This window comes from Phycomyces blakesleeanus (genome assembly GCF_001638985.1).
Source record: "Phycomyces blakesleeanus NRRL 1555(-) unplaced genomic scaffold PHYBLscaffold_29, whole genome shotgun sequence".
NCBI lineage: Eukaryota > Fungi > Mucoromycota > Mucoromycetes > Mucorales > Phycomycetaceae > Phycomyces > Phycomyces blakesleeanus.
The window spans coordinates 385,303-400,277 of NW_017265162.1; the positions used below are offsets into that span (position 1 = coordinate 385,303).

The 14,975-nt window shown below is 37.5% G+C and overlaps 4 protein-coding genes across 4 annotated transcripts; 1 reads left to right on the top strand and 3 right to left on the bottom strand.

Annotated features, from left to right (window-relative positions):
* Positions 1 to 66: 66 nt before the first annotated feature.
* PHYBLDRAFT_178320 (hypothetical protein) lies at positions 67 to 2,340 on the bottom strand (the record flags this gene model as incomplete). The annotated part of the gene is made up of 3 exons (XM_018437975.1): positions 67 to 1,544; positions 1,683 to 1,880; positions 2,266 to 2,340. The coding sequence occupies 3 exons, from the start codon at positions 2,338 to 2,340 to the stop codon at positions 195 to 197; spliced, it is 1,623 nt and encodes a 540-aa protein (XP_018285557.1). The 3' UTR covers positions 67 to 194.
* A 1,497-nt stretch (positions 2,341 to 3,837) lies between these two features.
* Positions 3,838 to 5,799, top strand: PHYBLDRAFT_118397 (hypothetical protein; the record flags this gene model as incomplete). Its single annotated transcript, XM_018428629.1, has 7 exons — positions 3,838 to 4,030; positions 4,129 to 4,306; positions 4,392 to 4,494; positions 4,605 to 4,702; positions 4,794 to 5,001; positions 5,102 to 5,423; positions 5,522 to 5,799. 7 exons carry the CDS (start codon positions 3,838 to 3,840, stop codon positions 5,797 to 5,799), a joined length of 1,380 nt encoding a protein of 459 aa, XP_018285558.1.
* Positions 5,800 to 6,350: 551 nt separating this feature from the next.
* On the bottom strand, positions 6,351 to 6,598 carry PHYBLDRAFT_151426 (hypothetical protein; the record flags this gene model as incomplete). Its single annotated transcript, XM_018432683.1, has 2 exons — positions 6,351 to 6,422; positions 6,488 to 6,598. The coding sequence occupies 2 exons, from the start codon at positions 6,596 to 6,598 to the stop codon at positions 6,351 to 6,353; spliced, it is 183 nt and encodes a 60-aa protein (XP_018285559.1).
* Positions 6,599 to 9,044: 2,446 nt separating this feature from the next.
* PHYBLDRAFT_24100 (hypothetical protein) lies at positions 9,045 to 10,756 on the bottom strand (the record flags this gene model as incomplete). Its single annotated transcript, XM_018439831.1, has 5 exons — positions 9,045 to 9,368; positions 9,521 to 9,555; positions 9,615 to 9,771; positions 9,854 to 10,542; positions 10,636 to 10,756. 5 exons carry the CDS (start codon positions 10,754 to 10,756, stop codon positions 9,045 to 9,047), a joined length of 1,326 nt encoding a protein of 441 aa, XP_018285560.1.
* Between the last annotated feature and the right edge of the window lie 4,219 nt (positions 10,757 to 14,975).

The window sequence follows — 14,975 nt, forward strand, 5'->3', positions numbered from 1 at the left end:
CACTCAATGCTCGCATTAAATAGAGATCACAGCCTCAAAAAAAGATTTTTTCACTGTTTGTTTTTTATATATACATAGTTATTTACCAGAGCAACACATTAGGCCAGAATGCCAATGTGAAGATGCTAAATGCTAGTAGTGATTGTCTTGTTTTTTTTTTAATGATAATAAAAAATATGAGAAGTTAAAAAAAATTACAAGAAGGTCTTGACGTGGGTCTCGCAGATGTTGCGGAGCTTGGCATCCAACTCCTTGGAGATAACACCCTTGGTGCGGATCTCATCGAGCTCGGTCTGGTGCTGGGTCTTGACGTAGCTGACAAAGTCCTTCTCCCAGTCGACAACCTTACCGACGGGCAACTTATCGAGGAAACCGTTGACACCGGCGAAGACGATGGGGACCTGGACCTCAATGGAGAGAGGAGTGTACTGGGGCTGCTTGAGGAGCTCAGTGAGACGAGCACCACGGTTAAGCAAGAACTGGGTGGAGGCATCGAGATCGGAACCGAACTGGGCAAAGGCAGCAACTTCACGGTACTGGGCCAAGAAAAGCTTGAGAGAACCAGCGACCTGCTTCATGGCCTTGGTCTGGGCAGCAGAACCGACACGGGAGACGGAAAGACCGACGTTAATGGCGGGACGGACACCCTTGAAGAAGAGTTCGGCTTCCAAGAAAATCTGTCCATCAGTGATGGAAATGACGTTGGTAGGAATGTAGGCAGACACATCACCACCCTGGGTCTCAATGATGGGAAGGGCGGTCATGGAACCGTAACCGAAAGCCTTGTTCATCTTGGCGGCACGCTCCAAAAGACGGGAGTGGAGGTAGAAGACATCACCGGGGTAGGCCTCACGACCGGGGGGACGACGAAGCAAGAGGGACATCTGACGGTAGGCAACAGCCTGCTTGGACAAATCATCATAAATAATAAGAGAGTGGCGACCGTTGTCACGGAACCATTCACCAAAGGCAGCACCAGAGAAGGGAGCGAGGTACTGGAGAGGGGCGGCCTCAGAGGCAGTGGCAGCAACGACGATGGTGTACTTCATGGCGTCGTTCTCCTCGAGGGTACGGACCAACTGGGCAACAGTGGAACGCTTCTGACCGACGGCAACGTAGATGCAGTAAAGCTTCTTGGACTCATCGGAACCGTTGTTCCAGTTCTTCTGGTTAAGAATGGTGTCAAGAGCGACAGCAGTCTTACCGGTCTGACGATCACCAATGATCAACTCACGCTGACCACGACCGATGGGAACCATGGAATCAACAGACTTGATACCAGTCTGCATGGGCTCGTTGACAGAGTGACGGGGCAAAATACCGGGAGCCTTGACCTGGACACGCGAACGGCCAACGGTCTCAAGAGGACCCTTACCATCAATGGGGTTACCGAGGGCATCGACAACACGACCCAAGATACCAGGACCAACGGGAACATCGACAATGGCACCAGTACGCTTGACGGTGTCACCTTCCTTGATCAAACGATCGTTACCGAAGACGACAATACCGACGTTGTCAGCTTCCAAGTTGAGGGCCATACCCTAAAAGATTATGAATTAATTACAAGGTTAATATTTATATTTTTATATATGTATGTGCACAATAGTTGTGCTTTCTCTTTTCTTCTCTTCTCTTTTATTTTATTTTATTTTATTTTTATAATTAATTTAATTATTTACCTTAAGACCGCTGGAGAACTCAACCATCTCTTCGGCCTGGACGTTCTTCAAACCATAAACACGGGCAATACCGTCACCAATGGACAAGACACGGCCAGTTTCCTGGAGGTCAGCCTCAGCAGAGGCACCGAGGATGCGCTGTTCGAGGATAGAAGAGACCTCTGCGGTGGAGGGCTTGGAGGAGGCAAAGCGAGCAGCCTGGGCAACAACACCAAGGTTGAGGCGAGCCTTTTATGAGTAGAAAAGAAAACGAAGCGAGAATGAAGAAAGTTAATAATTGTTATACAATCGTATATACATTCTTTTTCTTTGGGAGGTACTTTGGCGTGAATAGTACAAGTTTTTGTTTTTTGTTTTTGTTATTGTAATTTGCTGGTAATTTCGAGTTTATTGTCTTTCTTTATGAAATTCACTTGTTTTTTCTGTTTCAATTTCTTATTACATTGTTGTTGTTTATTTTGTTTATTTATTTATTTATTTATTTATTTTTATTTTGTAGTGCGCTTTTGTATTTGACTTTTTTTTCAATTTATCTATATATACATATATATGTATATATTTAAAGAAGTATTATAATACTCACAGCAGGAGCAATACCGCGCGAGACGGCAGCAACTGTCAATGGACGAGCAACACGAGCAGCAATGTTTCTAAGCATGATGGCAACGGTAGTGATTGTGCAAGTATGAAGACAGACTCTGCAGTCAAATATTTTTTCTTTTTTGACTGTAAATTTTCTCGTTTTTTTCCCCTGGAATCAACGACATGCAATAAAATTAATTGTCCGCTATATAATGTTGCGTCACTGTAAAACGTGGCTTGACCTTTGGCCTTGGGCCTTGAGTCTTGAGCCTTGGGCTTTGGGTCTTGAAACCCTGACTCTGGCTTTGGCTCTGGCTCTGGCTCTGGCTCCGGTTCTGATTCTTTTAAGTGTCCTTCTCCAGGTTGTTTTACAACTATTTTCTTTAGTTGCATAAATTATTTATTCATTTTGCAACGGAAATTTAGTGATATAAAAAATCGAAATGTATAAATATGTTTTTGTGATATGTTTTACCCCCAAAAAAAATAGCCTATATGTATAAATATTTGTCCTGTGAAATTTAACCCAAAAACTCAATGTTATTATAATTTTGAAAGGACAATTAAATGATAAATTCACTTGCTTCAAAAAAATAAAATCAATTGTTGTGGAAGGTGGTTTTATATTTATATTTATTTTACTTTATTGGATTAGCTTATAGTCCTCCGGTAAAAGCCATGTATTTATAAGATAAACGAAGTGCAGCTTTGACTCAGAATAGAAGTTTCGATCAAACTCACTCATCAATCTCGAGCAAATGCGGAGGTCCAAAACAGTGTATAGAGTCAGCTACAACTACAGTACAACTACCACTTTCTATGTCCATGAAGCCTATTTGTACTTCTTTATATATGTGTGTGTGGATATAGATATTAAAGTATAGACACTTAGGTTGCTTGTTATATTTACTTACCGCAATTGCAAGAATAAGAATAAGAATAAGAATAAAAAGAAAAAGAAAAAGAAAAAGAAAAGCAGGTTAATATTTTTTTTCGTAGCTATGGTTACGAAGAATTTTAGAGTTTTAGGATATTAATACCGCTATGTTGTATTGTGTTGTATTGTGCTTTATTGTGCTGTGATGTGCTGTGCTGTGATGTGCTGTGATGTGCTGTACTGCACTATAATTAATATCTGCGCCCTTTCGTCCTTATTGTCATTACAACTTCTCTTGGTTAGTAGCAGGCTCCAAATATATATATATATATATTTGCTCCGATCGTCAGAAAATAATATCAATATAGATATAACTCAAAATAATTTTTGGACATAAGTACCAGAGCCATGTTAGCTTATCATTATTGTCGATTCATCCCTAATGACAATGTTATAGCTAAGAGAGCTTTATAAAATAAGCACACACACACACACAGAGAGAGAGAGAGATAAAAGGCATCATTGTTCTTTTTTTGTCAAGACACAATCGGTCCATTCGGCGACATAAAACAAAAATAACACGTGAGGTTGATAATGTTATACATATATAACAGACAACCGATAAATGACAGGAGCACAGGCCCCCCTTTCTCTTGCTTAAATTTCTTTTTTTTATCTTTATCTTTTATCTTGCATATGTCATTCAACACAGAGTATGATATCATCTGTGTAGGTGCAGGTGTCGTCGGATGTGCTGCTGCCAAAGTATTTGGTGACAGTGGGCGTAAAGTACTAGTCTTAGAACGAGACCTTAACGAGCCCGATCGAATTGTGGGCGAGCTTATGCAACCTGGAGGTGTACATGCCTTGGAAGAACTTGGAATGGAAGGTAGCCCACGCATTCAATAATGACAATAATAACAATAATGATTATGTACCCGGATTTATTAATTATTTTTTTTATATAATTTCGTTTTGTAAATCAAGATTGTCTCGAGGATATTGATGGAATTCCTTGCTATGGTTATAGCGTTTTTCGAGAAGGGAAGATGGTTACCATTCCATATCCGATCAATGAAAACACCGGAAAACAAGAAGTAGGAAGATCATTTCATCACGGTCGGTTTATCCAGAAATTACGAATGTCGGCTACAAACACCAAAAAGTAAGTCTTTGGGTGGTGGTGTGGGATATTTTCTAGATCAAAAGATCAAAAGAATACAATATCTAATACTCTAATGTGTGTGAAGTGTGACTATCAAGCAAATGACAGTTAGTCAACTTTTGACCGATGATACCAGCGACAGAATCATTGGTGTTCTTGCCTCTGATAAAGAAGGGAAGGAGAAAAGGGTAAGAAACAGATTCATATGCTTAATGAGGTCTGTGCACTATTTTATATTAACAAATAAATAAGATCCATTCCGCTAACTTTTATGTCTTTGATTGTCCTAAAAAAAAAGTTTACTGCCCCTCTCACAATTGTAGCAGATGGCATATTTTCACGTTTCCGTAAAGACTTTACCACAAAGACTCCAGATGTTCGGTCCAATTTTGTTGGGTAAGATTTATATAAATTTATTATTGTTCATGAATATGTGGCTTTTATATAAAAGTAAAATTTATGTTAAAAAAAACACATATACGGACAGATTTATTATGAAGGATTTGAATCTACCTTTACCTGAACATGGATGTGTTGTTATGGTGAAACCTTCGCCTGTACTCATTTACCAGATTGGTAAACGGGATACCCGAGTGCTCATTGATGTTCCCGGCCAATTGCCGTCTGTTGGTAATGGAGACCTCAAGAAATATTTGCAAGATGTGGTTGCACCACAGTTACCAAAGGTTATTCAGGTGAGATTATTATCAAAATCAAAAAAGAAACAAAAAAAATTGGTGCGGATAACTTGATGGATAAATGAATTAATGGGGTTTGGTTGGTTGATTGGCGTAGATCAAATTCTTGGAAGGTTTGGAGACAGAGCGTTTGAGATCCATGCCCTGTGGATTCCTTCCTCCATCGGCAAACCAAAACGATGGCACGGTGTTACTTGGAGATGCGTTGAATATCAGACACCCTCTTACTGGTGGTGGAATGACCGTGGCATTAAACGATGTTATTCTGTTATCCAGACTTCTCTCGAAAGAAAATGTACCTTTGCTACAAGATACCGATCTTGTAATCCAGGCCATGGGTGCCTTCCATTGGAAGCGCAAGAGATATTGTACACCCATCAATGTTCTGGCCATGGCGCTCTATCGTATATTCGCCGCAAGTGGTAATACAACAATTTAATTTCTTCCACATGTTATACTAGGACTAGTAATGGTAAGTAAAACATGGCCTGATTATTATACTTTTTTTTGGCTATAGATGTTCCTGACCTTCAGGTGTTGCAAAGAGGATGTTTTGGATACTTTGAACTTGGTGGAGAGTGTATCAATGGTCCAGTAAGTCTTTTGGCTGGTCTGGCAGACAGACCTCTGTTATTGGTGTATCACTTTTTTGCGGTTGCTTTTTACTCCATCTACCTTGAGTTCAAGAGCGGAACGAATGCTGAAATCCCTCTGAATTTCATCAAAATATTTACGGTGCTCTACACCGCATGTGTTACTATCCTTCCGTACCTTTGGAGTGAAATCCAAGATTAATTATTGCCAATGTCATTTATCCCAACTTACCTCTTATACTTTTACCTTTACTTTACTTTATCTTATCTTTTCTTTTTATATTTTGCTTTAGCTAATTATTAATTATATAATACCATCATAATATATGTATACAACAATACAACAATACAACAATACAACAATACACGAGAGAGTTTTCTCTTTTGTACGTTATAATCACTTTATATATTTTTTTCAGTTATCATAAATTTTATTAATAATAATAAGAAAGTAACAAATAACTGCACTCCAAACACAAAGACACATACATACTTAGGACTATCACATGATCGAAAGAATAGAAATAAAATAAGAACGGACTATGGGAGTGTGTGTTTGAAGTTGTTGATAGAAATATGGATATATACTTTACCCATATATTCTATTTAACTATTAGATTAAATTTATAAGAAGAAGAAGAGGAAGAAGAGGAAGAAGAAGAAGAAGAAGAGGCTCGTTCTTTCTACAATATTATAATAAAGCAACACGATATTGAGATGGGGAAAAGAAAGAGCTTGTATATAACGGTGGTCTTATTCGTCCTGGGACACAGCATTCTTGCGAGAGTTCTCGGAAACCTTGCCACCCTCAAAGAAGTCGTTGAACTACAATAGATATTTAAGCATGTTAGAAATGGGACAATATATGTATAAAAATAATATATACTTACAAAGCCAGTAACTGGTCCGTCACTTCCAACACTCTTGACGCTCTGGGAGTCTTCAGCGGATACAACAGCAGCAACAAGGGCAACAATGGCGATGATGTAGGTGAACTTCATATTGAATTATAGGATTGTTTGTTTGTTGAGAAAGAGAATCGAAGAATAGGATAATGGTTTTTTTTCTTTGGAGGCTATTCAAGGATGCTTTTATAGTAAAATCGAATTCAATAAATGAGCTTTTCGAGAGCCTTATATCCCTTATTCGCACAGGGAAAAAAATAAAATTAAAAAATAAGGAAGATATGATAGAAAAATTATCAAAGTCTTCTTGGTTGTTCTCCTTTCTACTCCTGTGTCATTCTCAATTCTCGATTGAGCAAATCTTCTACACTTCCTTGAGCTTATAGACAAAGACAAAAAGTGAGAGAGAGAGAAAAGAGAGCCCCGCTGTTATGGTTATAGTACAGCACATCTAACCCTTACTGTTGTCTTGTTTTTCGATTGACGATCAGGATTTGCAGGAGAAAGCAAACAAGACAATTTTGATTTTAGATGTGTATGGGATAAATAAGCCTCTTTATTTATTTATTTATTTATTTATTATTATTATTATTATTAAAATATATAAATCGATACTAACAGCAGCAACATAAGCAACCTATGCAACATGAGCAATATATACAGCAGCATCAGCAGCAGCAGCAGCAGCAACAACAACAATGATGATGATAATAGAAGAAGGGAGTCAACTTTATTTGATGTTTATTTTTAAGCTCTAAAAGAATTTCAGATACTCAGTTCAGAGAGGTTTTTCTGTCTGGGATTAAGAGGTTTGATTAGTAGGTAGTAAAAACCTATATAAATTTATTTTATTTTTCTTTACTGCAATTTATTTTTTTCTAGAATTTGCGCATATAAACTACCCCTTTCAAAGAATAATAAATAATAATAAAGAGGTTATTTCTGATATGCAAGTATCAACAGGAGATCGAATATAAACAAGGGTGACAAGGGCTTGTAATGTTTGTGAGCAGCCAGGTCCAAGCTTTATCTTGTCAGTCAGTCAGTCAGTCAAAAGTCAAATCAAGGCAATTAGTTTGTTAGATTGTTTTATTTTATTTTTGGTTTGAGTTACGTTAGGGTTTGAAGCCTTACGCGTATTGCTCCCTGAATTACTTATTTTTTTCTAAGGATAAAAATTATTTCGTGCTTTTATTAATAGTGTGTTTAGTCCCTTTATTTCTCTACCGCTGTTGTTGTTTCTTGTGTGCAAACCCAAAACCCAAAAAAAAAGCCAGAGATCTTGACATGATTTTCAGGAGTAATCGAGAGTCGTACCGAGAAATACTAGTCAAAAGAGCATCAAAGATTGCTATAGAAATATACCCAAGATTACTATCATTATTACCAATAGGTTGTAAGCAAGAAAAAAAAAGCAAATAAAAAAAGTTTAATATATATATATATATATATAAAAAGAATCAATTGATAGGATTGGGTATTTTTACTCTGAGGTCTGTAGTTAGTACAAAGATATTCTGTTCAAGTGCTACGATGACATAAAGTAGTTTTAACCAATACATAAATACGTAAATAAAAGAAGTGCTCCACTCCTTTTAAGAAATGCCCCATGCGGTGATGCGCATACTTTCTTAAGAGATAAAAATACAAGCTTATATATATATATATATATAATTAAACAGAATAATCCAGATTCGAGGGTGGTGTGTGCTTTGCGAAACGTGTTTTACTATTGTAACCTCGAATGATCACGAAAAAAATTTGGTGTCAACCCTTGTGTTAAAAAGGATTTCAAGACAGATTATAGGGAGTTTGATAAGATTATGTATTGGAATTAGTGTCTCTAGTCCTCGAACCCACATATCCCTTTCTTTAGTCTTTTATACTATTCCCAAGAGCATTAGTAGTGAGCTCAAGTTACTCTTTACAATCCAATTCAATTCAATACAGGGTATTTGGACAAAGAACTCAACCAAAGAGAAAGAAAAAGAAATTGTGCTTTCTTCCTTCTTTTGTATTTCTTTTTCTTTTTCCTCTACTGTAGCACAAGACTTTTGTGGGTGTATTTAATGACTGTATTCAAAGGTAACATTAGGGTGAAATAGACAGTTATGAGAATATTAGAGCATTTCAATATCAATTAAACCAAAGTACTTCTTGGTAGATAATACTATCTTTTAATAAACCAAAATAAATAAAAAGGAGTGTATGTGGGTGTGTCTGTCTTGTTGTATTTTTGAGATCTTCTTTTTACCCAAGAGGTTATTAATAAAGCCTCAAAAGTATTAGTTTCCAAATATTAGATATTTTTCGCTGAAGAAAATGTAATGTAATATATGAAATGAAATTAGTTTATACGTAAAAACGTTCAATATATATACTTATTATTCTTCAAAGAGAGAGAGAGAGAAGAAATGTTCGAGTAAGATGATTGGATGATATTTAATGACTATGGTATATGTATTTACAGTAAAGCTAGATTATATGAAATGTATGTCTCTTTTATATATATATAAAGTGTATCTGTGTGTGTGTGTGTGTACTATAGTATGTTTGAAAAGTTTGAATTGGATAATTGTTGGCCAGCCATGATGTCTTCAATCTCCTTGACTGTTTTTGGTGCAAGCGTCAGGTTTTCATGGCCATCTTTTGTTATCAGAACGGTATCCTCGATACGAACACCGCCTACCACGCGATACCTACGAATGACATCAAGATCAAAGAAGGATTTGTAACCAGGGTATTGCGTCCAGATATCAAGCATGCTGTCGTTAAAGTAGAGCCCTGGCTCAACTGTCACAATCATATTAGCTTCAAGGGGTCTTCCTTGAAGGAAATTTGTCAAATATCCAGCACTGTCCACTCTCTTCAAATGCAATTCTGGTAATTGACTATAAAAACTCCAATTCAATTCAATTCAATTCAATTCAATTGAAGGCTTTAATTTTTTAGTACATATATATATATATTGGTTTTTAAAAATAATAAATCTATAATAATCTTGTCTTACCCTTCTACATCATGAACATCTAATCCAACCGAATGACCAAGACCTAATATATCATTAGCCTCTTTTCATTCAGTAATATATAAATTAACCTTTTAAGCTTACCATGAATAAAGAAAGCGTGCGGTATACCCATATCCACCAGTTGATCAATTTCCCCAACCAATACACCAATTCGAATTAATTCACTACAAAGTACATGAATAACGTGTCTCTCCAATTCAGACCACATTGCTCCAGGTCTTAGTCTAGAAAGAACAGACTAAAAGAAAAGAAGAAGAAGAAAAGAAGATGAGAAAAGGAAAATTCAAGCCACAAGTATATACATATATATATATGTATACCTCTTGCATTTTTAGGACAATGTTGTATATCGTTTTTGCCTCTGCAGAGAAGACCCCGGTCGCAGGAAAGGTTCTTGTTACATCGCTTCCGTAACATCCACGCTCTCCTCCTGCATCCACAAGAACAAGCGTATGTGGACCGGCCGGTATGATCTGGTTGTTTCTGGTGTAGTGTAGTGTTGTTGACCGAGGACCAGAGGCAACGATCGGAATGTAGGCCTGCCTGGACATCCCGTTCCGCGAACAAATCCACCTAAAGAGGCCTTCGAGATGTGACTCTGAGAGGCCTGGTTTTGCTTGCTGCATGACGGCCTTGTGGGCCTGCGATGATCCATAGACTGCGAGTCTGATGGTTTCGATTTCCCAGGGAAACTTCTTGAGTCGTGCTTCATTGAGCGCATCCCGTAGATATGTCGTGCTGAGTTTCTTGTCGGTTATTCCGGCCGCATAAAGCACTTGTTTGTCGGTCGTGTCCAGCACATGGATCGTGACAGGGTCTAGGTCGGTTAGGAGACCCGGTAGATCAGACTCGCTCACAATCTCATCAGCGTCGTATTTTTGAAGTAACTCATCCGGGCTATCGGGTGATCCATTCCACACAATGTCATTCTCAGGAATAGTAGGTGGGACCAGATAGACTTTATTGGTCTCTAGATCTACCACTACATGAAACCCTGGTTCATCTACGCCTATAGTATAATATAAATAAGTAAATAAATAAAGTAATTTTTTTTATATTATATTATATTATATTATATTATTTTTATTATTATCTGGGTTACCTGTTAGATAATAGAAATGACTTTCCTGGCGAAAATCGAGCTCTATGTCTGTGTCATTTCTTACTGCCCCAACTTGTCCACGGTGATAGATAATTGAACGTTGTTTCTGATCTATTTGCATTAGGTTCTTTACTCGAAGACAATGCTGGCGAGTTGTGATCATGGGTGAGCGAGTGAGAGCAAAGGGATAGGGAGACATTACAAAGAAGATGATTTAATTTTGCTTGCTTGCTTGCTTGCTTATTTAATATTATTCTTCTTTGGTGTCTACTTTATACAAGATAGAGAAAATATTTTACTGAATTGAATTATTGAGATTTGTGTAAAGATTGAAAAACAAGAAGAAAATAAAGGTAAACCCTTCCTAATAATAATTATTACTTTTTTTATATCCACACAAAATACCAGGATCTGCTGATGGCCACAGATTGCTCAGAAAGAAAAAAAATTAAAAAAAGAAAATTGCTCGGACGGTGAACGACGTACGAAATAATATATATATATATTGCGGTAATGAAAACCATATTGGGCGTTCAGTGCGCATCAGGATTGGATGAAAAAAAAAACGTGTAACATTTTAAAGGTTTCAAAAATAAAAAATAAAATAAAAATGCCTTGTCAGAGAAAGCATCTAAGGACCATGAACCATGAACCATGAACCATGAACCATTACTATTTTATCTTATATTTTATTAAAAGCCAAAATATATATTATATATATATATATAAATTTCTTATTAATTCTGTAATTTACATAGCTTTCTGTCTCTCTCTCTCTTTCTTCCTTCCTTTCTTTCTTTCTTTTTTTGAGGAGGGGGAAGTTCCTACATAGTTTTAATTAGATATATCTATAATATACATACAAGTACAAGGAGAGTTCAATTGGTCAACAGCATAAGGTAATTAGATAGCTTGGCATTAACCAACTATCTTTACTTCCGCCTCAAGATCTATGAAATTTTATTTGGTTTCTTGCTTTTAAAAAATTAAAGAGAGAGAGAGAAAATATACCTTAAATGACTATAGAACGAATAGAGACTAAGAAGCTGGACGGACAAGAGTTTTGTTATGGATTATGTAGAAGAAGCTGACTACGAACATCAGTGCAGCAACTTGTCTTTGGATTCTCTTTTTTTTTCTTCGGCTATTCATGTATTTTTGGTTGTTCAATTGGAAGACTTGAGGAGGAGGGTTTGAATGTAAGCCCTGGGGTTTGGATTTCTTTTGGGCACCATTAGTCGGCACGTGGCTTGACAAGACTAACTATGACATTTATTGTAGTCTAGCATTTATTTAAACAAACTATTGTAGTAAATATATAAAAGACAGGGTTTATTAATAGGTGTTAGAATTACAGCTACTAATCTCATAACCCTTTAAACTGCATAATATTCTTATTCTTTATATTGAGGGTTGAATTGATTGTTTCAATTTTATACATAAAAAAAAAGGGAAAATAAAAGGTTTGATATTCTCGAGTAATACCTCTGTCTATCTATTTAGTCATTTATTTAGCCATTTTGTTATGGTTACGGGTGTTACCATGGCAATTAAATAAAAAAAAATCTGTATCGGTCTTTTTTTTCTTATAAAAAAAAAAGAATTGATGTGTATACATAAGATACATATTCAGTTTGTGTTTCGTAGACAAAATCAGTCTAGTTTATTTTTCTTCCTCCCTCCCCCTTTCCCCTCATCAATTTTTGGCTGACAACTGACATGTGGGTTCAATCGGGGATGTTATATACCTGCTGTGTATAATTTGTTGTTTATTAGGGTTGATTTGGGAACGCAACATACGCCCTCAGACTTTATATAGTATCTTCCTTCCCCACGTGTCTGCATAAGATTCAGACACTCCAAAAAAAAGTATGCTGTACTTTGCCCTAGTCTTTAAAAGAAGTCCCAGAGACGCTCAAATTCTACCTGGAATGGCTCAACAACTGACGGAATATTGGTGATAACCACATTTTCACGGTTCTTGAACCGAGCACTGGAACACGATTGCCAAGTAAAACGTAACAATCAAATGCAGACCATCGACATTTGCATTCACATTTACACAAACACAACCAGACAGACACATACACAGACACATACACAAAAAAAAAGAAAAAAAATTGAGATTTCACAAGAATCATTTTTGTTTAAGCCATTGCTTTTTTTCTCTCTTTCTCTCTGTCTTACCCGATAGACCAATTGAAACTTCCGGTAATCACAACTCTACCGTCAATGACAGCAAATTTGTTGTGCATGAATTGATCACTATGAACAAATAATCAAGAATATGCTTGTCAGTACAACTCTTACAATTATGATACACAAACGTTTTATCTTTGTACCTGTTATCGGTCTTGTAAGGAATACCATAGTCCTCATGTAAGCGTCTCACATCAGCACCCTTGCCCTCCAACTGATCGTTATCAGTAATTATTCGGACATCTACACCGCGTTCCTTGGCATCAATCAAGATATCGGCTGTGTTGTTATCTGTCAGGGAGAATACGCAGACCAGCAGAGATTTTTTGGCAGACCCCAGGGCAGAAATAAAAGCCTTGTGACAATCATCATCAACAACAACAACAACAAAAGGAATGTTTTTTATTTTGTTTTGTTTTAGTATGTCGTACATCATAAACGAAGCAGTTTAGAGTTTTTCTTTTTTGTAGTCTTACCTGATAACTGTTTTCTGATGGGAAAAAGATGGGAATACAATATGCTTCAGGTGAAAGGCGTTCCAAATGATGTGGTTCAAAGTACTTTGGTCTCACACGCGATCGGTTATTGTATCCTCCACCTCCACCTCCACCTCCACCACCTCCACCACCTCCACCGTATCCACCGTATCCACCGCCACCATTATAGCCTCCTCTTCCGCCGCCATTGTTGTAGCCTCCTCGTCCGCCATTGTTATTGTATCCTCCGCGTTTACCGTTGGCCAACTGTGGGCGTTTGCGACGGACAGTCTGGAAGTCACCATTTATTTCTCGTGACTTTGGCTTTTCGGGGTCCTCGTCAGATTCTTCTTCGTACTCTTCTCCTTCCTCTCCTTCTTCATACTCTCCATTGTCATCCTCAAGTGTGTTGTACTCTTCGGCCAGCTGTACTAATCTAGCATGTTCAGCCAATTCAGGTGCATCTTCATCATCAGAATCCTCCTGGGTAGCAGCCCGTGCTGGAGCAGGACGAGACCGGAAGTAAGACGCGGCTTCTCCACCACCGTGATAAGAACTGCGCTCACCACCACCACCACTACCAGAAGTTGGGGCTTGGGTTGGGGTTGGAGACGATGGCTGTTCAGTGCTTGAGATTGTTCTGTAGCTTGAGAAACGGGTGGTTGTGGTACGAATGTCCCGGTCTTCGGAGTACTCCGAAATCTTGGCATGGTGGTTAGCAACCTCAGTCCAGGAAATATGACGTTCGTCTTTGTGACGATTTTCGTCTGCTTCCTCCTCTTCGTCCTCGCTCTTCTTCCTTGGAAGGAAGTTTCTGACACCAAGGGTACTTCCAATAAAGCATGAGACGTAGGTCTTCAAGAGAGAAACGATTTGTCTATCGGTGTCTGTTTCCAATGCACGCTCGGCAGTAGAAAACATTTTGTTCATAATAGCCACGGCTTCATCGGGTCTTCCGCTCTGACGGTTGAGCAAGTAGTTAAGATGGGAAGAAACCTTTTCGAGAAGATCATTATCTGAAACGATATTGTTTACAGAACCCATAGACTTTATTTTTTCATTTTATTTTATTTGATTGTGTGTGTATATAAATAAATATATAAATAAACAAAACGTGATATTTAGGTGAATTGTAATAAAGCAAACAAATTTACACAGCACCAACGTATCGACCACTTGGCAAATACCTCTTCTAAGAGCATGGAGATGTTCATGGGAGCATCAATGTCCCAGGGGAGCTCACTCATTTTCTGGTGTATATGGGACTAGAGAGAAAAAGGACAAAAGACAAAGGATGGAGGAAAGGTACAAAAAGGATAAAAGGATTTAGTTTGTGCTTTGGAGCGCGAAACAAAAAAAAAAGGGAGAGAAAAGAAACCAACCAAGTTTCGAGAGTCTGAATGTCAGCTCTTAGGTGTTACAGAGAGAGAGCAAGAGAAAAACACTAGCTAGGTAGTTACACTGGCCTTATGTATATGTTAAGCATATATTCATACAGAATGAACAATAGATAGTAATCAATCACTAGATAAATATCATTTTATATTTAGATTTTTCCAATAACTTTTTTTTTTGATATATAAAATCCACCCTGTGTCTCTTTGACCTTCCTCTTATTGTTGTATATAGAATAGAATAAAATAAAAATAAGCTACCGTGAGTTCA